The sequence below is a fragment of the Saimiri boliviensis genome, chromosome 10 (assembly GCF_048565385.1).
Source record: "Saimiri boliviensis isolate mSaiBol1 chromosome 10, mSaiBol1.pri, whole genome shotgun sequence".
Taxonomy (NCBI): Eukaryota; Metazoa; Chordata; class Mammalia; order Primates; family Cebidae; genus Saimiri; species Saimiri boliviensis.
The window spans coordinates 38978196-39002791 of NC_133458.1; the positions used below are offsets into that span (position 1 = coordinate 38978196).

Below are 24596 nucleotides of genomic sequence, written 5' to 3' on the forward strand. Positions count from 1 at the left end.
TCAGCTCACTGCAACCTCTGCCTCCCAGGTTCAAGGGATTCTCCTGCTTCAACCTCCTGAGTAAATGGGAGTACAGGTACGCACCACCACACCCAGCTAATTTTTGTATTTTTAGTAGAGACAGGGTTTCACTATGTTGGCCAGGCTGGTCTCAAACTCCTGAGCTCATGATCCACCTACCTTGGCCTTCCAAAGTGCTGGGATTACAGGCGTGACCCCCCACACCAAGCCTTGCTTCATGTATTCATCATTTCTCTCCATATCTGCTGAAGTCCCTTTCCAATTCATCTTGCTAATTCTAGACTTGTTTTGTTTCCAACACATTTCCATGCCAGTACCAGTTATTCATTTATTAAGTAAAAATTGAATGTTGTAAGACCCTTTTTAAAAAGGCTTACTTGTTGCTTTATTTCTCAAGACTCTTAGTTGTACCAAGAGAAATGCATTTCAAACTGGCTTCTACAGAAATGGGAATTTGCTGGCTCAGGTAACTAGAAAGTCCAGAGGTAGAAGCACAGTCATATCCAGCTGCTCCTACAGTGGACAACAGGATTCCCTCCCTCGGCATCCTTTACTTTGTTGTCTTTCTGTTGACTTTATTCTTAGGTGGGCACTCCCAAGTGGTAGCAAAATGAGTACAAGCAGCTCTAAAATTAACATTTCCGCCATTTTAGTTCTCTAGCAAAAAGAGAGTACCTCCTTCCTAATATTTCCAGTTTAATGTAGGGACTGTTTTAGTGGCCCTTCTTGGGTCACATGAACATCCCTGTGGTGGATAGAATAATGGCCCCCAAATAAAGCAATATTTAAGTCCCCATAACCTGTGAATATGTTACCTTACATGGCAAAAGGAACATTGCATATGTGATTAAGTCAAGGACCTTGATATTCGAAGCTTTTCCTGGATAATTCAGATGGACCCAATGTAATCACACAATTCCTGTAAGAGAAAAACAGGGAGGCAACAGTCATAGTAGGAGATGTTATGACAGAAGCAGAAGTCAGAGAAAGATCTGAAAGATACACTGGAAGATACCCCAGAGCCAGAAGGAATACGGCCCTGCTGACACCTTGATTTGGGGACTTCTAATCTCCAGGACTACAAGATAATAAATTTATATTTAAGCTACTAAATTTGTGTTAATTGGTTACAATTAGCAATAGGGAAATAATACGACCCCTGAACCAATTACTCTGGGTAGTATAATGAAATTTGATTGGCCAAGCCTAAGTCATATGTCCACGAAGGTAGAATTGTTTGATTTATTCAAACCTGATAGCCAATGTGGGGATGTATGCTTCTCTAGGGAAAGTCAGAGTGCAGTTATCATCAAAGAAAACAGATGCCTGACATGTAAAAATAACAAATGTCCTTTACAGACCCTCACTGTCTTCCAGGTAAAGATTCTCAGCCTGGTGCGGTGGCTCATACCTGTAATCCCAGCACTTTGAGAGGTTGAGGTGGGCAGATCACCTGAGGTTGGGAGTTTGAGACCAGCCTAACCAGCATGGAGAAAACCCCATCTCTACTAAAAACACAAAATTAACCAGGCATGGTGGCACATACCTGTAATCCCAGCTACTCAGGAAGCTGCGGCAGAAGAATATCTTGAACCTGGGAGGCAGAGGTTGCGGTGAGCTGAGATCACGCCATTGCACTCCACTCTGGGCAACAAGAGTAAAGGGTGAAAAAAAAAAAAAAAAGATTCTCAGTGTGACAGAGATGACAATGGCACCTAAAATCTGATTCTTCTTTCTCTACTATTTTCTTATTCCTCTTTTATTTCTTCTGCCTGTAAATCTCTTCCTTCATTTTACACCTAAGTCTTTCTTGTCTTTGAAGGCAACTCAGGCATCACCTCTTCCAAGAAGCCTTCCTGGTTAGTCTGTGCTACATGATCTTCCTTGTGGTCTCAGCACACTTCTACCATAGCATTTACCACACTTACTTAGAAGTGATATTAAGTTCAATGCTAATTCTCATAACTAATCAATCATAGTAATAGTGCTGGAGAAAATATGTAAGCTTGATATCTTAAGCAAAAAAAAATATTAACTATTTCTATAAACAATGTTTCCATGGAAACAAACATCAGTATGGCAAGAGGGATTCATTGTCATTGTATTTGATATAGTTCAATATCCTGGTATTTCTCTCCCATTTATTTCTCTAAAAAGATTCCAAATTCACTTAGAAATCTACTCTTTATATGATGATTGATATAATTATTACTTGAGATTAATGGAACTGGAAACTTGCTTCCCATGGATAAAATATCTTTCATTTTCTGCCATGATATCTAGACAAAATTGCTACTTGCTTTAGAATGAAATTTAAGAAAAAATAATTCTAATACTAATATTAAGCGTTCTAATTAGATATTACTTCAGTCCTCTCTGCTTAGAACAGAATATAGTAGGTCACAAAAAGGATGTTTTAGTTTTTATTCCTATTTTCTAATACAAATTGATCTACCGCACGCCAATAAATCCTCCTGACATTTTATAGACATGGCACTAAATCACTAAAGCAACATGTCAAATGAAAAAGCTACTGAATGTAATGGTATTAAATGATGATTTTTAGGTCTTCCAACTTTAAAATGTCTTATTGATAAGGCATTGAATTTATATGTTAATGGCTGTATTTCACCAGTCCTGCCTAATATGTCTCTGCTACAGTTTATAGCAAAAAAGTTATTAAACCTCCATGGACACTTTGATTGAGAGAAGTTTTGAAGTCAATAAAAATGAGCACGGCCTATTTTTTTTTAGCATGGCACATCACACTCAGAACAGCATGGCTGTTTGACAGAATGAGCACAGTGTTTGCTTGTTTTTAATCCAATAATATCCCTTAATTTTTGCAAGCTGTGGAAAGCAGTGTGACCGACCCTAGGAAATATATTCAGTTATTTCATGCACAGAATGAGGCATCAGGAAAGGCTAAAAGAAAGAAAAACGCATCTTGAAGAGTCAGGTGTCCTCCTTTTTGAAAAATGAGGCTTTCCTTTCTTTTTTTATTTTAACATCAAACCGAGAGTTCTCTAAGGAGTGTTATATAACAGCAGTGCCAATCAATAAGTCAGATGGAGCTGTTACTGGAATTAATTGTTCTGCATTATTATTATTTAATTTGTAAACCTTAAAAAGTTTAAAGTTTAAGGAAGTGAATGAGTAAGCAGCAATATTGCATCATGTTAGCTCTGAAGGACTTTTAAAGAACATAAAGTAATTCTTTATAAAGTTACTCAGTGCTGGTACCTAACGATGGCATGAGAAAATTGACCTCCCATTACAGTGTCCTACCTTTTCTTCCATCCTTAAGCCTGGCCCACTTGCCCTAATCAGCCGCCGTGCACACTCTGCTCTATACCTCTGCTTCAGGAGAGAACAACTTGACCTGAGCTGTGACACAGCTTCCTCAGCCTCCTGGTAATTATTTTGATGTTTAAATGCTGTGTAAAGTCAAACAGGAAGGCTTTTATGATGTTTTGCTGGGAGGATTTAGTGCAACTGCAACATGCTTTGCAGATTAGCCTGGGACTGTCTGTGTGGTTCTTTGCCTAAGGAAGGAAGAATCTAAGTACACAGACAGATCTTTTAAATGCAATTTCCAGAAACTTCTAGTGGTAAACTGGTAAACACTTGTTAACATTTGTTTATTCAGCCGGGGAAATACTGCTAGAAAACCATGCTCTGATTGTCATAGGAAACGTTACATTTGATGTCAAGAATAAGCTCTTCCCAGAGGAGGGGAATTTCTTCAATTCAGGGTCAGCATATTCTCACAAACAGCAACTTGATCAAATCCATTATTTTTATTCCTCATAACATGAAAATATGCTTAATTGTTGGTTGAAAGTTTAACTGATGTGCCCTAGTTCAAAGCATTTCCATTTCATACATAGAGAGATTTTTAGATCAAAAGTTGTTTATTCAAGGGTCACATTTCCCGATGTTACAAAACAGACATTATTTTAAAACGAGGGAAACCAGTTTAACAAAAGAATCCACACCATTTGAGGCATAATTTGGGAGGCTGCCTTGCTGGAGAGCTCTAGTGTGGGTAGAAGCAGGGTCCCAGTCAACACAAAGTTGGAGCTTCTCTGATGATCCGCATGTATCCGGCAGGGGTCACAGGGTGATGGCCAGTCTGGAAAGGGAGCTGCACAGCCTTAGAAAAGACACTGAGCCTTGAGAGGGGGCCCTGAGTGAAGGCCACATTCATAAAGCTGTAAGGAAAGTTACTTCAGGAGCAAGCGAAACTGTTATTTTGCAACCGGCAGAGCCCCTTCAGACTGAAGAGACGAGGCCTGAAACATTGATTCCTACTCCCCAGCAGCACAGCTGCAACCCTTTCACCCAGGACCCTCTGCCCCACTGGCAGGAGCAGAGGCTTCCGGGAGAAATGGCAGAATACACCTTACTGGATGTCTTCCATCTGGAGTTCCACAATCATGAAGGTCCAGATTTAAGGAAAAGAACTTTAGTTCAGGCAGAGAGCACAATGTGAGGAAAGTGCTGATGGCAGGTAACATATGAGGTGGGGGAGGATCCCTTGAACTGGGGCAGCTGGAGATGGCTGGAATGTTGGGCACCAGGGTGGATGGGGGGTGAGAGGATGGTGCAAGAAGAGCCTCGGGTGGAAAACAAGGCAAGAACTCTCTATCTAGTATTGCCAGATAAAATACAGGGTGCCCCGTTAACTTTGAATTTCAGATAGACATTAATGTTTTAGCGTAAGTATGTCTTAAATATTTCACAGGACATATTTATAAATTTAAAAATCCAATGTTTAAAATTCTAATTTAACTGGATATCCTGTATATTTTAGTTGCCAACGTGGCAACCCTACATACATGCCACGTGGAGAGTTTGGACCTCTCCTGCAGGAAGTGGAGAGGCATTGGTAGGTTTTAAACAACAGGACCTCGTGATCAAATCTGAGCTCTCTATTAGCAGGGGGATTGAAAGACTAAAGGTAAATCAGAGACTCTGAGACTAATGTTAGTGTGGAGGATCTCGAGGAAGTTTTTTTTTAGGTGAAAAATTTTATCAATGAGAAGTAAACCAAAAGATATGCTATGATAGATCAGAAGAGTTACCTATTCAGTCTCATATTCTGTCTCCCAGTAGTGACAAGTAATGCTTTGTAGAAAAGAATGACGTGGTGAGAAAAACATCAGTCTCAAGTCTGGAGACCTAGCTTTCAGCCCTTTGGGCCATTTGAACTCATGCAAATCAAATGTAAGTCATCCAAGGAGCTGAGCACCCTCAGTATACACAGGCTTCTATATACAAGTTTCTATTTTATTCTCACATATTAGGGACATTTTCCCAAAATCCGCTAACACATTATGAAGGTTTTCTGGTTTCAAAGCACAAAAGAGATAAGGTTAAGAGAAAGCAACTTATTCTCACCCTCAAAATCCTCTCTTCGTTTTCCGTATCAAATCTCTTCCTGACTCATCCAGGACTCTGCATTAGGCTGCTGTTTCTACTCCTCTTCCCCCTCCACTTCATAATTGACCTGCTCCTGTGTGATCCTGCCTGGTAAACCCATTTACTCCTAATTTCCTGAAGATTTAAGCCTTTCTGTGTGCTTTTCCCTACCTGGAAATGTAATTTTACTTCACCCTCCCCACTAAAGCTGCTTGGTTCCTTTCTTCTGCTTAAAGCTCACGTTTTTCATGAAGTGTTTCTTAGCCAGTCTTACCTGATTGTAATATTGGTCCATTCACGTGATTTGTCTCACAATATAATGTGCTTATACAAAATTTAAGCCTAAATTTCTCTATGTGACTGCCTTTTCTTCTATGGTAATTGGTCATATCTTTCTGTATCTTTATGCCTTGAAAACCAAATGATCCTCCCCTCCCTACCTACCACGTAGGGCTGCCTGAGCCCCTTCATGTTTCCGTTCCCGTAATATGTGTTGCAAGCTATAGAGGGTAGGCATCAAACAGATTTTGTTCATCTCCCAATAGTAATGGTTCATTTATTAAGTCAAAAGTGTGCCCCGGCTTGAATGAGTTAAACATAGTCCCAAAAGCCATTTTTCTTTGAAATTGACTTACAAGAAGATCATTCATTAACAAAATGAGCAAGGGAAGCTTGGGCCAAAGATGAAATGGCCATGACAATAGCGTTAAACATGTGAAAAAGGCCAGGCATGGTGGCTCACACCTGTAATCCTAGCACTTTGGGAGGCTGAGGTGGGTAGATCACGAGGTCAGGAGTTCAAGACCAGCCAAGCCAAGATGGTGAAACCCTGTCTCTACTAAAAATACAAAAATTAGCCAGGTGTGGTGGCAGGTGCCTATAATCCCAGCTACTCAGGAGGCTGAGGCAGAGAATTGCTTGAACCCAGGAGGCAGAGGTTGCAGTGAGCCAAGTTTGCACCACTGCACTCCAACCTTGGTGACAGAGCAAGATTCCATCTCAAAAAAAAGAAGTATGAAAAATACAATGTCAATTTTTGTACTTCCTAGAGAATAATAAAAAAGCTGGTGTAAAATTTTAATGTTGTGAACATACTCTTAAGAGAGAGAAATGTCAAAAACATTAAACAATAGATGACAAAAATAGAAAAGTTTTGAAGTAATTTTAATTTCAAATTCAATAGATTAAACAAGTGAATGATGGCATTTTAAAAAAGTGGTGCATAGATTTTTTTCCTTTATTCATAAAAACATACATATCTGGAAGAAATGGAATCATTCCATTATTTAGGTCTTTCTGAATAGGTAGGACGTATCTGTCATGATCCAGCCATGAAGCAGAAACCACTTTGAATATCAAAAACAGATGGAATGAAATCTAGGGAAATTGTTCCACAGGAGTTGACCTAGAAGGACCAGCAAGGCAACCCAGAAGGCAACTTTCAGGAAGACACTCTCTCCTCTAAAGGAACAGAGGGAAGCCACTGTGTTAGCAAAGCCCCATGGGAGAGGATGCCCGGAGAACCCTGGGACTATGGTGGCCTGTATGGTGGAAACTGGAGCCATGAAAGGAGAGTGCAATGGTAAGTATTGAGTGTCAACTTGATTGGATTGAAGGATGCAAAATATTGATCCTGGGTGTGTCTGTGAGGATGTTGTTGCCAAGGGAGATTAACATTTGAGTCAGTGGATTCAGAGAGGCAGACCCACCCTTAATCTGGGTGGGCACAATCTAGTCAGTTGCCAACATGGCTGGGATGAAGGTGGGCAGAGGAACATGGAAAGACTAGACTGGCTTAGTCTTCTGGCATCCATCTTTTTCCAGTGTTGGATGCTTCCTTCTTGAACATCAGACTCCAAGTCCTTCAGCTTTGGGACTCTTGGACCTTCAACCACAGACCAAAGGTTGTACTGTTGGCTTACCTACTTTTGAGATTTTGGGACCTGAACTTGCTTCCTTTCTCCTCAGTTTGCAGACAGCCTATTGTGGGACCTCACCTTGTGATCATGTAAGTCAATACTCCTTAATAAACTCCCCTTTAAATATATCTATCTATCCTATTAGTTCTGTCCCTTAGAGAACCCTGGCAAATACACAAAGAGGGACTTCTGTCCACCTGTATTCAAAGCAGAATGGGTAGAGAAAAGAAATACCCTGGCTTCTTCCTTCCTTCTGTCCTCTAGGCTCCTGCTAGTGCCTTCCATTGTCCAGATCCATCCATAATCCAATAAAGAAGGGAACCTAGCAAACATTCTCATATGTGTGACAGAGGTGAGAAGAAAAGGACTGGGGAATGAATCTGAACATGAACAGGCCTATGACTGACTCACAGTTTCTAGTGTAGGTAATAATCTCTTAATTAATAACTATTTCTTTGTTTACTTCATTTCTCATTTCTCTGAGGATTAGAGGTAGAATCAACACCTTTTTTTTCTATTTTCACATAGACATTACAGACACATAGCTTAAAATCATAAGAGGAAAAAACCAGTGCAGTCATGCATAGATAAAGCACAAATACTTTGAAAGAAATCTTTGCTTGCACAAAGAAAGTATCTGTATGTGTTAGGTTTAATTTGTACAGTTACTTAAATTTGAAAATATATCTTTAGTTCTTTAATCCTCTGGCTGCTTCTATACAGAGATTTTGTTTTAAATGTTTCCTTTCTCTAAGTTTGTGTGCGTGCATGTGTAACGGGGAGAGACGGGGGGATGATAGTAATACAACTGGCTTTCAAAAGCAAAGGAAATATAAAATTCCACGGAATGTAAGCAGTTTGACATAAGTGTTTCTTTGTCAGTGGTAAGATTATTTTTTATTCTGTTTTCATGAAGCATCAATAACACATGAAATCCTGAAAAGAAAAACTTCTGGCTAAGTACATTTCCATTTGACGTTGGACAGCAGAGAAACTATCAGCTGTACAACTTCAGACACACATGATGGGGCCTATATAATTAGGGCATACAAAGGTCTGCTCATATCATGTGTTGGTTTATAAGGGTGCCTTCAACTGTTAGGCAAAGATTATTAGAAAAAGTCACATTTCTAAGTGATGACCAGATGTTGAGCAGAAAAGTTTCTCCAAGTGCCACAGAAGTTGATTCTTAGTAGACAGAGCAACATAAGGTGGGGAGGAGAAAGAACAGGGTAGAAGCGAAGAGAATTCCCCATTTAAAAACTGTCGCTTATTTCTAAATTGGTTAAAATTAACACTATTGGGGAAAAATAGTCTGCAAATATTTATTAATCTTGATTACTCTTTTTAGCACACAGCAGCTACTCAATAAATGGTGGCTGTTGGTATTATTGCAGAGAGAAATTAGGAATAATGAGAACTGATAAAGAATTACCAAATTTATTGATTCAGATAATGAATACTTCAGCAGTTTGTGCAGGAAAGAGGAGCAGGCCACAATCTAAAATGTAAAAGGCAGAAGAGATGGTAAAAAGTGATAGACAGCCCCTGTAGGTTATTTATTCTAAAAATGTATTACGCTAAGGAGGAAGAAAACAGAATAATAGTCAAGCACTAGCAGCAAGATCAAGAGCTGTTGTTCTTTTTTTCTCAAGCCTAGGAAAATAAGTGCATGTTTGAAGGCAGAGCTGAAAAGTCCCACAGAAAAAGTAAGAATGAAAGAGTGAATAACAGAGATCAAAACCCTAGATAAACTAAAAGAAGTAGGGTGGAAGGGGATTAAGGGCACTGGTCAGGCATTCTAGGAGCTGGCCTTGGAATGATGTAAAATCACTTTCTCCTCTATACATAATGAAAAGTGGGGGAGGGGGGAAGGGAAATGAGCTCGTAGCATCTAAGCTTTCAGAACAGAGCTTATCACCTTGATGAGATTTGGCCTATTGAAGACATTGGAGATTGAACATAATGACCGGGGTAGGGCAGGACTGTGCATCTGGGCCAGGTACAAATAGTGGAAGGAAGTCTACACAGGACAGTAGGGCATGGTACCCAACTTACGATGACAAGATTGTCCACTATATGGCCACTATCAGGCAACGTAGGGAAGGCAACTAGAGTTAAAGTATACAAAGAACTCATGGAAAGTCTGGGGGCAGGTGTTAACTGGCAAGATATTTTGCAGCATTAGGGCATCTGGAAGCAAATGACAAGGTTCTAGCAATAGGACAGTGATTCAGACACAACTTTAGTAATTGAGACTGATAGGGAGAAGCAAATTGCTGAGTAAGGCAATGTCCACTGTGAATCAGAATAACAGAGCAGAAGCTCAATTATTAAAACTAGCCATATTATCAGAGCAAGATAACCAGCACATTTATCCTGGTGAGCAGCTTACGCTACTTCCTTTAACAGGGAGCAGGATCTAGCTCAGAGCCTCAGGTTGGGATGAGCTGGGATCATGTGACTCTTCATGAGGGTAGAAGGGGTTGATAGGTGAAGTCAGATGATCCAGGAGTGAAAGAGTTCAGAACCTACAGCTTTCATTTGGTCAGAAAAGTAAGAGAAAAGCCAATTCTTAAAATCTGGGTAAGTAGATGGGATTCAGCTTTGAGACCAGAGAAAATGTGGATTAGCGCTTATGGCTAGAGAGAACGAGCAGTCTACAAGAGAGACCTGACAGGACTGCCAGACAGCAGAGACCATCCAGTTAGGATAAGCTGCATGAATTCCTAGTGGGCCAAATTCACCATCCTTTCACAACTTGAAAAAGGTCATTTTACTCTCAGACAGCCTCTACTCATGACCTCTTTGAGGAATTTTTTCAGATTTAAATCCTTTAGTTAGATTTACATGTACTTAATTCAAATTTTTAAATATTTAAAATCCTTAAATGGTTCTAATATTCTCAGTGCAAGGCTTCATATCACTGACAATGATACCAAAACCTTTCAGATTTTCAACTTGTTAATAAATGCAGTGTCTTTTTATTTTATTTTCTAATTGGTATTCAACCTAAATTATTATTTTTTTTTCTTTCAAAAACTAGATTCTGTTTGTGAGAGGGCAGAGAGCAAGGGCATGATGCTTGTAAACAGAGGATAAAGAATAATGTGCTAACATGGAAATAGAATGGAAAGAAATTAGTGAAAAAGAAATCAGATGTTAAATAAAAGAATGCCAAGAGCTCACAGCCTCACAGTTTAAGAAACACTTGGCTAGATTACATCTTCTAACTGATTAGTTTGAATACAATAGGAACTGGAATTGAATTACTTTCAGGCTCAATGGCTTATCACTCAGGAATAGCAATAAATAAATTTGGTTGGGTTCTTCTTTACAAAGTTGTGCCAATTATTACTATAGGACATGACCCAGTTATCATTTCCTTTCCAGCAAATGATGGAATTATGCCCAGCCACTTTGGTCCTAATGGAAATTGAGCAATGTAATTTGATATTATTATTATTATTTAATTAAGCAATTACAAAATCTATCAAGGCTGTGGTGGCACCATGTCACTAACTGCCCATATTTATTAAACATAAAAAAAAAACAGAAAAATAGTTGTCAGTCATGTTGAATGTTATATACATACAACCTACATCTTGATCTTTTTATCATTAAATAAGCAAAGTGGCACTTTATCAAAACATCAGTGAAGTCTTTTTAAATCATTTTACACAGACTGTGTAAAAATACCAAAATGGTTTTTATGAGAAACTTACAATTTGGACTGTCCTTCAGAGATTTCAATGACAACACTTTGTACTTAGGTCAAAATGTCCTTCTGGGGAAATGGGAAGCTAATGAATAAAAATTTGCCTATTTCACAAAGAGGGTAGTGCACATAAAATTACTCCTAATTTCTTGTGTCAACTCAGTTAACTAAATCTATCATTTGAGAAATGACCCAAGGGAAAATTAAGGACAAAGATGAGTATTAAATTGAATTTAAGCTATCATTCTGTAGTAAATGCCAGGAAATTCCTTTTAAGGGACACCAACAGACAGAAAAGAGAGGATAATATGTCACAAGGGCCTTTTGTCTCATACACTAAACGCTCTAAAAATATACACATTTTCCAAAGTGAAAGTTTCAGTAGTTAATACAAATATGTATTAAAAGTGGGCTTATTTTGATGCAGAAATTATTTATTTTATATATCATATAAAGATGAGTATGTGATTATGAAACATTTTGAACATAATTCTGAAAATTTCAAATTGTTCTTGGTATTGCTTCTATGCCTGGCTTCTCTGAAATGTGTTTGCACTTTATTTTCTTCACATGGTATGAACATTCCGTTCCATTGCTTAAACACCTCTGTGGTTTCCTCTTACCTATCAGACAAAGGCTAACATATTTAGCTTTGGATTCTTCACGGTTGGTCCAGGGCCTACAAGTCTAGTGTGTCCTTATGTAACTACTCTCCACACATACTGAGTTCTCCCAATACCCTTGTCCCCTTCTCTGGTAGTAATAGAACCTGGATTTCTATCTGGCACACGGCCTCTCAGCAGTCTTCCAATCATAGCAACTAAACCTGTTGTGACATTTAACTAACTTTTTAAGGTAGAAACAGGAGTGTACATGGAGAAAAAAGCTCTGGAATTTTAACCCAAAACTTACCTACAACATTCTTCCTACATTGCCCCAACATTAGATCTTGGTCTTGTTTCTTCTCCAACAAAACCCAAAAAGCTATCATAATTCTTTTCATTATAACAATGCGTGGAAAGCATTTTGAATAAATGGAATCATGAGGGTGAGGCAGCTGCGAGTTTATACTCTTTGAGCACATGCACAATATGTGAGGAAACAAGAGCAACAGAACAGCCAGAACTTTGGCCGAAAATCAATGGAGACCAAATCAGATCCTGTACAGACATAAAGACTGCCAGTTCTCAGCAACTGAAATCTCTTTTAATAATTCGAGTCCACTCGTGTTGACCAGAATTATTAAAAGAGAAAGCTCAATGGGCACGGTAGGATCAGGATGGTGACTAAAGAATCTTTTAGCCACTCCTAGGTAAGAGTTCACTGTGGGATTGATTATTTTGTAGCTTTATCTGTACATTTTTAAATTGTTTATATTTAAGCTAAACATTTAGAAAACACTTTATAGTTCATCAATCTTCTTACGTTTGTCAAGCCCAGAGTTGAAAACTTCCCCATTAGGTATCATTAAGAAAAATGTACCTGACACATGGACATGAAGATGAGAATGACAGACACTGGCAACTACTAGAGTGAGGAGAGAGAGAGGGGCAAAGGTGGAAATACGATATATTTGGTACCACTCCCAGTACCGGAGTGATGGGATCACTCATACACCAAGCCTCAGCATCTTACAGTATACCCAGATAACAAACCTGCACATGTACCCACTGAATTGAAAATGAAACCTGAAGTTTAAACATGTTAAAAAGTAATCTTTTTTAGACAGAGTTTTGCTCTTGTTGCTCAGGCCAGAGTGTAATGGTGTGATCTCAGCTCACTGTAACCTCCACCTCCCAGGTTCAAGAGATTCTCCTGCCTCAGCCTCCTGAGTAGCTGGCAGTGAGAACTTGGCAGAAAAAAAGGAAGAAAGAGAGAGAGAGAATGGACGGAGGGAAGAAGGGAGGGAAGGAGGAAGGGAAGGAAGGGGAGGAAGGAAGGAAGGAAGGAAGAAAATGGGAATCACAAATTGGAAAATAGATCTAAAAATTTTTCCAGAATGCAGCACAGACAGAAAAAGAGATAAACGCCATGAAGGAGAACTTGAGACACGGAGAATAAATGCCTAAAATATGTTCCATTGGAGATCCAGAAGGAGAGAATTAAAAGAAAGGGGAAGAGACATTATTTTAAAAGATAATTACTGAGCCCTTTCCAGAATTGAAAACACATCTATCTTTAGATTGAGTAGACCTAATGAATTCAAAACAGAATAAATTTCAAAATTCAATATTAAAACATTACAGTGAAATCCAAAGAGAAAATAAAAGTTCCTAAAAGCAGCCAGAGAGCAAAGATAGCCTGACTAAAAATAAACTATATTTAGTCTAATGGTTGCTTTCTCGAGAGCAAAAATGAAAGGCAGAAAGCAGGAGAATGAGTAGCACCAATCTGCTGAGAGAAAATAACTGTCAATTTACATTCATATACTCAAAACAAACGCTCAAAAAGTAGAGTAAAATAAAGAAATTTTCAGATGAACAAAAACTGAGTTTAGTACCAACAGATTCTCAGTAAAAGAAAATCTAAAGGATGAATTTTAGAAAGATAATTTTTGTCTCAGAAAAAGATCTGAAATACAAAAAGAGTGAATCAAGAAAGCATTAAGGATGAGAATAAATCTAAATAAACATTGAACACAGCAATAATAACTATTGATTTAGAGAATAAAACAATTAAGCATTGCAAAGAACTGTGAAATAATGAACAAAATAGCATGAAACCTAAAAGGTAATATATGTGGTGAATGGAGTTAAATATTCATAGGTCCTGGACCTATTCAAGGGGAGGATAAATACAATTATTAACTTAAGTCTTGTGAAGTAGGCACAGTAAAATTTCAAGGGTTTGACTAAGAACAAAAACAGCACCAGGAACACCCAAACCAGTAGAGGGAAAAAACTGAAATGATAAAATTCTATCACTTAAAAGAGGAAAAGAAAAAAGGGGAGGGGAGGACAAAGAAAAAGCTCAAACTGTTGGTAAAAAATAATTAAAATAAATATAAATGGACTGATTTCTCTCCTGTGAAATACACAGATTGTCAGAGTCGTGTGTGTGTGTGTGTGTGTGTGTGTGTGTGTGTGTTTCCTAAAAAGTAGCTAGATGCCGCCGGGTGCAGTGACTTACACCTGGCACTTTGGGAGGCTGGGCAGGTGGATTGCATGAGCTCAGGAGTTTGAGACTAGCCTGGTAACATGGTAAAACCCCATCTCTACTAAAATACAGAAAACTAGCCAGGTGTGGCGGTACGCACCTGTAATCCCAACTACTTGGTAGGCTGAGACAGGAGAATCACTTGAACCCAGGAGGTAGAGGTTGTAGTGAGCCAAGATCACACCATTGCACCCCAGCCTGGGCAACAAGAACAGAACTCCATCTCAAAAAATAAAAAAGCTAGATGCTGCATATTAGAGTCATATCTAAAACAAAAAGGCACAGAAAAGTTGCAAAGGGTAGAAAAAAGATATATCCAAAAAGCGCTCATTAAAAGAAATTGATGCTGTTAATTTAGAATACAGAAATACAACTTCAGACAAAAAGTTACATTACTGGAGATAAAGATGTCCACTACATCATGATCAAAATTTCAATTCACCAGAAAAATATAACAATTCTAAGCTCTTAACAACTTGAATTATATTATACCACTAATAAAATACATTATATCATTAATAAACTGATTATACTATTAAGAAAATAAAGTAAGTAAACGTAACTTGGCTTTAAAAAATCAGTGGATCAATATTCCTAAGTGAGACTGGCACCTAACTGCCTTTTCATATCGTGCCTGTTTCTGATTTGGTCATCAAAGTTATTTTGCTTCATAAGATGAGTAGTAGAATGTTCTCACTATGCCAAATTTAGAATTTTCTCCCTTCAGTGCCTGGAAGAATTTATCTCTAAAAATACATGTGCATGATGTCTTCCTTCTGGAAACATTTTTTAAAATACTTATTTAATGACTTTGGTAGTTACAGAGATACATTTTCTATTTCATCTTGAGTCAATTTTGATAAATTTTGTTGTTCCATGAAAATATTCATTTCTTGAAAGTTTTTGTAATTTTTGGCATCAGAACATGTTTTTTTCTTTTGTTTATGTAGTATCTGTAATTTCTCATTCTTTTAAGTATTCCTGTGAATCTTATCTCTTGTTTTCTTGATTAAACTTCCCAGAGAGTTGTCTGTTTTTTTATCTTTTCAAAAACCAAGCTTATTAATTTTCACTTTCTTCTTTTATAATAAAGCATTTAAATCATAAAAGTCCTCATACATAGCACTAACCTACCTCTCTAAAGTTTTAAGTGATAGTATTTTCTTGTTAAAATTTGACTATTTTTCCCTTTCTAATGTTTTATTAAGCCATGAGTTATTAAAATACGTATATTTTTAATTTCCAATTTTTTTGTCCTGCATATGTATTAATGAATATAAAATTTAAGTTTATTTCCTAATTTAATCTTGTATGGGTCAGAGGTGGAATTCTTTGCAAAATTAATTCTTAGGAGATCACTCTGACTTGCTATATGGCCTAAGGCATTGTTATGTTTTGGTAACTGTTTCTTGTAACGTGAACTGGGTCCAGAGTTCTTTATGTTTTCATTGGATTAGTGTTTACTAAACCTCCTGTATGATAATCACCTGAGGAATACAACTTTCTAGGTCTCTTTCCTGGAGAGTCTCATTCAATAGGTCTGGTATTAGGCCATTAGAGAGGTTTGAGAAATTTTGCAGTAGACCGAGCAATTTGATTGTTCCATTCAAATTTTCTTTATTTGTACTGATTTATGTCTATTTGATCTATCATTTATTGAGAGAATTGTGTTCAAATCTTTAGTTTAATTGTATTTTTTTTTACTTTTTCTTTCAGTGTTGTCATACATATGTAGGTATATACTTATACCACACCTATGACAGATATATTAAATTCTTCTCAGTTCTGTGACCTCATTTTATAAAATACAAAAGAAGAAAGTAATGACAATTATTTCAAAGTCTTAAGACAAATGGAATAATATATGTAAACAAAATGCCTGGTCCGTAGTAACTGCTCAAAAGATCATCACTAATATTTTCTGTAAGATCACTTCCAAAACTAGAATAATCTACACATATGTGCATGCAGTCCATCTTTTTCTTTCTTTTATTTTATTGAGCCAGAGTCTCACTCCCTCACCCAAGGTGGAGTGCAGTGGCATGATCTCAGCTCACTGCAACTTTTGCTGCCTGGGATCAAGCGATTCTTCTGCCTCAGCCTCCCAAGTAGCTGAGATTATAGGCACCTACCACCATGCCTGGCTAATTTTTTTGTACTTTTTAAATAGAGATGGGATTTCTCCATGTTGGCCAGGCTGGTCTCGAACTCCTGACCTCAGGTGATCCGCCACCTCGGCCTCCCAAAGTGCTGGGATTATAAGTGTGAGCCACCGCAGCAGGCCACAGTCCATCTATGTATGTACAGGCATAGTGTGTTTTATTTTTACGTCAAACTGTCCTTGAATGTGTGAAAGAGAATGTTTTATTCTTACATCAAAACTCTTCCTCATGAATGTGTGAAGAACTGTTTCTGAATTGAAATGAGAGGTTATGCTCTTGCCTTTCCTCAAAACACACTACTAGATGTGTATTTGTTGTGGTGATGTTCCTGAGAACATTGTCCTTTATTTATTATTTTCATTTTTTGTCGAGACAAGGTCTCTGTATGTTACTGGGCTGGTCTTAAACTTCTGGACTCAAGCAGTCCTCTCGCCATACCCTCCTAAAGTGCTGGGATTACAGGTGTGAGCCACCATGCCTGGCCAGGACCTTGTCCTTTATAGCTAATAGTGTGCCCAGTACAAAGACCTGTGAGAGAATAGAAGCTAACTGTCAAGTAGAAGTTGTGATTCTCCTAAGGACTTTCTATGCCTTTTTTGTGACACTCATATATAATAACAATTTAATGGTCTGTTTTTATTGTTATTTTGTCAGTCATAAAGTTTAGAACTAAGTGCATTGCTTAGATCTAGGAACTAAATAGAAATTTACAACTTTCTTAGGCATAATATATTCTCTCTGACACTTTCCCTTAGCCCATTTACATCCCCTATGCTAATTTAGATTTTCTCTGTCCTATTGTTATGTTTTGTGTGTGCTTGCTTTTCAAATTTATTGCATGTATTTACTGGTAGCACCTAAAGTCTTTATGGAATAAACCAGGATATAAGCACATGCATAGATACAAAATAATACATACTTGTATAGATAGAAGCATGACTTTCTACATATGTATGAATGTAATTTAGAGACCAAATGGAGAAAATAGCTGAGTCTAAGGCCTTCATGTCAGTATCAAAGACCCTCTACTAGAAAAGACAAATCAGAGTGATATGACATAAATATTTATATTATTCAGAGAGAGAAAAGAAATGCCTTCCTTAATTCAGTGATATACTAATATGATGATAGTTTATAGAGCAAGGTTTAAAAAGCACAGGATTTATGGATTTTCTAGTTCTGTCGTCTTGCTTCTAGAGTCTTAGGAAGATTACATCACCTTTTGTATTGAAGGCTTCCTTATGGCTCTGTGTTTAGTCAAAATGTCATTTTAAAAAGAAATGGCTTGTTTTCAAAGCAATATCTTGCTTGCATAAATTCACCTGCTGGGAAAAAGAAGAAAAGATTGTGTGCATTGGTAGAGTGCATTATTCTGGCAATTTCTCTAAATACATTTTTAGAGGACTGTGGAGCTTGCTTCTCTTACTCCAAGACTAAGATACTCTCCTCCAAAATGTCCTGGTGCTGCTTATGGAGGTCCAGCTGTTCAGGGTGGTTTACTGGAAACACTTGTGAAACAATGAAAACTTCCTTTATGCCTGCTAACCTCCTGTCTTCTTAACATTAAAACTACCCTTCATAATTTCCTTGTTTTTCTCACATTGACTGGATCTGAAGGGAACATTTATTTATGCCGTAGCAAACACAGCCTAACGTATTTTGTCTGACAGAACAGCTTTGTTTATGTGCTTGTATAACCTCTTCTTCTGACAGCAGAACTTGGGGAGTTAGCCTTCTTAACAAGCTGCCTATGCAATGCCAGCAGAAGAAGTAACAATCCTGTTATTACAGGAACACAAAATTGGTTGAAGTTACTTCATTTTTCATTTATTGACTTAGGCAAAAATAACCCAGTGTTAAAAGCTGAATATTATTTCAGGAATCATGAAAGATCACACTCTAGTTAGCTTTCAAAATTAAAGACAATTCTTTCATTTGGTAGTAATAGCTTTAGGGCACTATAAATTTTCTTCCCTTTCTTTATATGGTCCACAAAGACTGAGAAGGGTAATGATGCATGTCCGTCCCTGGGGAGGCTAGATAAACATAGTTTAAGATCAAATTGTTTCCTAGCAAAACAAAAATCATTAGATTACAGCTTGCAGAATCAACCAATTATGCAGATATATGAATGGAACAGATAAAGCAGTGGGCATTCTTCCTCAATGGGAAACAACTGTGGTTTTCAATTTCTGCTGAAAAGGGTCTTGACTTTAAAAGGAACAAAAAATAAAAATGCTAATAACCAAATGAAAATTAGGAAGGCAGGCATTGCTCTTCTTCAGTGACATAATGCTGTTTCAGATATTTCTGGGGAAAAATATTCTGTTTTGAAAGTGCATTGTTAGGCTGTTACTCATCTTGTTTATGACTTCCCTCCCCCTTCCCAGGGAGTTCAGATGACTGCCCTATGAACAAAAGAGAACATATAACAGCGCTTTTAAAATGACTTCTTCTTAATTCTCTGTTATGCCCTAAAATACATATATTATACTCTCTTTTTTATATTTTGAGCAGAAAATTAATTAGGAGGAGTCAGTGGTCTTTGAGCCCCTCAGTAAATTAAGATTTGAAATTTCACTTGAAGCCACTGAGAGCCCCTTCGGTAGCCTTCCTCACAGCAGGATGACCAAAGTTTGGGGAAGGGAGGAGGAGGCCTCTAGGTTCTTCTCAAGAGTACATGAGCTGACCTTACAGGCAGAGAGCAGAGCTATGGATTCATTTAGTCCCTGTTTTCCCCATAACTGCACTGCAAACTTGCTATCACATTTGTCATGTGGTTGATGAGTGTCTGTCTTTATACCAAAGGTACTTAATAAGATTCTATAGAAAGACAGATGACCCTGGAGACAGATTATATTAATTTACGTGTCTGCAAGTTTGGCCAGGTCCTGACTGCTCCTGTGCAATCTTGAGTCTCAATTTCTCCAAACATAGGGAAATTAATCCTTACCAGCTGCTTACAAGGAAGGGAAAATCAAATTCACAAACTAATTTGAATTTCTTGTGAACAAAAATCATCTATCAATGTATATTACTCATTATGGAAAAAATAACCTGTCCACAATTTGCTTTCATTTTGTTTTTGATTAATTATGTGTACCATGCTTTGTCAACCAGGACTCCACAAGGAAGTACAATAAGCATTACCTATGTTAATCAAAGCTGATGTTTAATAGGAAGTTAGATGTCTACGCAGAATTCAGGAAAAATCTTGCTGACTATACTAATATGATCTATTTTAAAGAAAGCAACAATTGCTCAATTTCCCTAAAATTTTTAACTTCAAAGAGCAAGCATAGAAAGCAAACAAAAATGAGAAGTAAAGATGATAAAGGAGCAAAAAATATATGTATGAGGAAAAGTGAAAGAAATAAAAATGTTCGCCAGGGGAAGTGCAGAATTGAGGCTGACCTCATAGTAATGGTTTGCAGGCTTCTAATGATTCCATACTTTAGGCCAAAGTTAAACCACCGAGCTTTTTTTATTGTTGTTATTTTCGTCACATGTCTATTCTTTTGATTAGACCCAAACCACCATCTTTAGTTTTCTATGTATGTACTCATTTTATACATTTTTATTATCTACTGTAAAAACTATGCTAGGTGTTACGCAGGATAGAAAAATATACAAGACAGTTCTCAAAGAATCCAGATTAAGACATAGACACAAATGACTCCTATTTAAGAAAGAGTGATTAAAAACAACCAACCAACCAAACAAACAAAAAACTAATTCAAGAGCACAGAGAAAGGAAAAAGATTTATATCCAGCTAGTGTGATCAGGAGAACCTTTTGAAGAGTGTTTTTTCTATCTGACTCATGCTATTTCCCATTACTACCAGAAAAAAAAAAAAAAAACAAAAACAAAAAAAAAAAACACCAAAAAAAAAAAAACACCCATTCCCTCTTCTACAGATAAATTGAGTAATGCAGAAATTAAGATAAATTGGTATGACAGCATCAAGTCTCAGACTATCTCTGCTTCTTCCAAGCAGCAAAAACCATTCTGTCCTCTTGGCTGGTTTCTATTTTGTGAAGTCAGTCTTCAGGTCCACTAGACATGTCTCAGTAAACAAGTGTTGCTTCTGGCACAGGGAGTTGGGTTGTTGCCCTTTTAGACCTGGATGTTGAATGATTTCTTGCTCCCTACTGGATCTTGTTTGGGAGCTAATTTAAAAGGCTAATGCTACTGACCATCTGTAGTTATCATTACTTAGGGTTGTGCTGGATGCCTAAATTATACAGTCAGATTTTGCCTATGGTGGTTAGAGAGACAAAGACAATCATTTAGTCACTAAGCATCTGAATGAACATAAGACCTGATAAAGTACCTCAGGGATGGTGACCTAAGATTGTATATCAAGTATCTAGTGTGTACAGTTTTTTCTCCCTTAAAAAGGTCTTTCTCAGTGTGTGATGCTCCCCTCCCTCTGTCCATGTCTTCACACGTACCCCAAAACCTAAAATGCAACAAAATAGATTTAAAATAAATTAGTAAATGAATAAGAAAAAAGAAAAAGAAGAAAAAAGGTCTTTCTTCTTAAAAGGAAGTTTCGGCAAGATAAACAATTTGGTGCAATGATCTTTCTAGAGTAATAATAACATGGTTTATTGGAACTTTGTTCATATTGTCACTCATGTCAACAAACTTAGTCAATAAACACAAGTTTATTCCGATGGTGATCAGAAAGGTGCTGCTTAAGATGTCAAAAAGGCTGAGAAAATTATGAAACAAGGCTGAGCATCATAACTATTCAAACAGGAACTTTTTCCCATAGAAAGATTATTCCTCTTCTTTCTGAAGTTAATATTTTTTCTCTTTGATTGAGGAAAATAAGAAACTTTTGATACCTTAGTGATAAGAAGCTACTTTTTATAGAGTGTCTACTTTATGCTAAGCATTTTATATACTTTATTGAATTCTTACATCCACTGTACAACATTATCTTCATTTTACAGATGATGAAATAGAGGCTCAGAGAATGAGTGTCTCAGTCAGGGAATAAATGCAGCTAGTAAGTGTTGGAGGCACCCCTCAAAACCTGTCTCACTTAACACCTGCACATGTTCCCGTGGGATGCCAGGCCACAGAAACCCTTCAGGGGAACAGCCATATCTAGAAGTTGCCTTGCCAGGAAGGGCATTCTTCCAGATCAAAACTCTGATAGCATTGTCTTTTACTAAGTGTTTACAATGAGATTAAGATTTGACCATGGAGAAACATAAATTAAAGAATCAAAGAAAGTGGAGCCACACCTGTAATCCCAGCAATTTGGGAGGCCAAGGCAGAAGGATCACCTGAGGTCAGGAGTTTGAGACTAGCCTGGCCAACATGGTGAAACCCTGTCTCTACTAAAAATGTAAAAATTAGCCAAACATGGGGGCACATGCCTGTAATCCCAGCTACTCAGAAGGCTGAAACAGGAAAATCACTTGAACCCCAGAGGTGGAGGTTGCAGTGAGCTGAAAGTGAGCCACTGCACTCCAGCCTAGGTGACAGAATGAGACTCTGTATCAAATAAATAAACAGACAAACAAAGAAAATAATTCAGGCCACCAAAAGTGGAAATAAAACTGGGGGAATGGCTTGCTAGCATACAATAACGCTTAATTAGGTAGGAGATACTGTATAGCATTTTTATGTTTTTATGTGCCTAAAATATGCTGAAGCATAGTGTTCATGACATCCTATATTTTCATGTGGCCTTATATGTTTACTGTGAAAGCTTTCCAGGCCAAGCCAAAGAGCCTCTATATTTGTGATGTTTCTGAGGAGTTTGGCAGGGAAGAAGTTCATGCGCAGGCTGTTTCCGCTGTCTTTGCTCTGCTGATCTGCTCTTTTTCTGACTGGCTTTCCAATTTCCAGCCTTGAGTTCTATCTTCTCCGTGGCAGATGTGTAGCTTTACGCAAGTCGCTTACCCATTTATGATTTTAACTTCTAAATTATAAAACAGTACGAAAATTCTCCTTCAAAGGTTTTGAAGCTCTTAACAATTGATTAATTGAACTTAAAGTTCTCTTTACATTGTTATAGAACAGATGTGTATGTATGTATTAATTTCAGTTAAATAATGTTTTAAAACAATTGTTAGTGAAATTTCAGCAGCCATGGAATCACTGTGAAGATTCTCAACTTGGTTATTCATCAGTTATCCAAAAATTTATTTATTCAATGGATTTAAACTCAGTTTATTGTTTTAAAATCAACTTGTTTGATTACTATGTATAAAATATTGTGTTAAAATTAAGGCACTTTTTATGTCCATAGATATTTTTCTGCATGCACAAATCTACTTTTCTGAGGCTAAAAGACAAGCATACTCTAAATTGCATGTTATTTATTTGGCCTGAATATAAAACCATGGGCAATTAAGAAAAATAATATGAGAAAATCTTTATGTAAGGTCCTGTTTTTCATCCTATTTTCTTCCTTTTTATTGTATTTCACTTTTCCTTCTAAATGAAAATAAAATATTTAAGATGTCTTTAACATCTTACACATTCATGATTTCAAAAACACCTTCATATGCAGCAACATCTTACACATTCATGATTTCAAAAACACTTTCATATGCAGCAGAGTTACATCTTATGTGGGGATTGTATTGGGAAGCCATTTCACAAGGTAAAAGTCACATATGGATAACATTACCCATAGCCCATAAAGAATACCATGAATAGTTTTATTAAAACAACATTTTAAAATATCCATATGTATGAAGACAATATCTATAGTGTGAAGAAAGTGTAGTATACAACAAAGAATAGTATGCAAAATTTATTTCTCAAAATATTAATTGTATAAAAGAGGACATATAGTTATGTATTTTAATTTCATGGGAGAATGCACGTTATTTATATAACTTAAATGCAAACATGATACTATTCCACTGTAGAGTTCTTACAGCATCCCTTGTAAGCTAGAATCATTATTTCCCTTTATAAAAGAAAGTAGTGCTTGGGGCAGTTTTAAAACTTGTCCAAAGCCTAAAAACTAGTAAGCTACAAAGCTATTTCCAACCTTCAGAACTGCAGGGACGGTTGTCTTTCTACTTCCTCATAATTGGCTCTGAATTCATGCTTCTCTCCTGCTGCAGTATTTTTATCAGCTTTGCTAAATTGAGCAATGTTTTTCAAAACAATTAATTTTCCTGGATAAAATTATCTCCTTCAATTCATTGATAGAGTGAGGAAAATGCTATTATTATTTACTTTAACAGTATTTGTTAATTAAAGGTAATCTCACCAGCTCATGAACTAATATTCGAAATCTGCTACTAAGATGCTTTAAATATGTGAGACTTTATAAGGGAGAGGTTTTATTGATAATATCTCCATTTTAAAAGAAAGTAGATATTTAACTGCCAATAAAAAATGTCACTATTTTCTTTCTTCTTTCCTTGACTCTGGCCCAGAAATGAATTTTAAAATTTCTAAGAAAATCTGCATCAGTTGATATAGATCATGGTGATTCATATCTTGATTTTTATCCATCTGATACATAAAGCCTTATTGCCAGAGAAACTGTATAAAATCTCTATGCTGAGCCCTGTCCAGTGCCATTTGTTTTCTTGGTCCTTTGCTTGCTTTCTTTGCTGTTTCTTTGGGGAATAACAGCAGTTTGTATGTGTTAGGGGTGAACATTCTACTGAAAAACTCAGAAGAATGATGAATATTAGTCTGCCCAAAGACCAAGACATGGGGTTACAAACCTTGACCTCATTCTCCAATTTATAGTCTGGATATGAAACCAGATAGTTATACCCTAACATCTTTAGCCACGTCTTTCATACAGGCACTCACATAGTGACAGATTCGAACATGTAAAATAAATAAATAATGCAGCTGTAAGTATATAATGTGGAACTTATAAATACATACATTAATTGATTATGTAGTCAAAATTAAGAAGTCATGCTTATATAATGTTTCCTATTCTAACAGCTTCTAATATTGCTTTTCCAAGCCAAAAAAAAAAAAAAAATGACTGCTAGAAGTAAACCCTTACCATCTTCTCAGCTCTTTCTCTTTTAAAATCTTTCTACACATTGAACTACACAAACATTTTTAGACTTGATAGTTACTTCAATTCTTTATTCTTCAGAAGAGAAATTGAGGCCTCCCAGTGTTAAATAATTTCCGCAGGAACATTTAGAACTGAGACTAGAATGAAATTTGTATTAATTCCTTCA

General features: G+C 36.9%; 1 protein-coding gene across 2 annotated transcripts in view; it reads left to right on the forward strand.

Annotated features, from left to right (window-relative positions):
- CTTNBP2 (cortactin binding protein 2) overlaps positions 1–24596 on the forward strand; it is a 482785-nt gene that overhangs the window by 208535 nt on the left and 249654 nt on the right. For both annotated transcript variants that reach the window (XM_074379164.1, XM_074379165.1), the window contains 2 exons: positions 6843–7027; positions 7270–7453. In XM_074379164.1, coding sequence (XP_074235265.1) covers positions 6957–7027; positions 7270–7453 — 255 coding nt within the window. In that variant the 5' untranslated portion in view covers positions 6843–6956. The remainder of the gene's footprint in view (positions 1–6842; positions 7028–7269; positions 7454–24596) is intronic.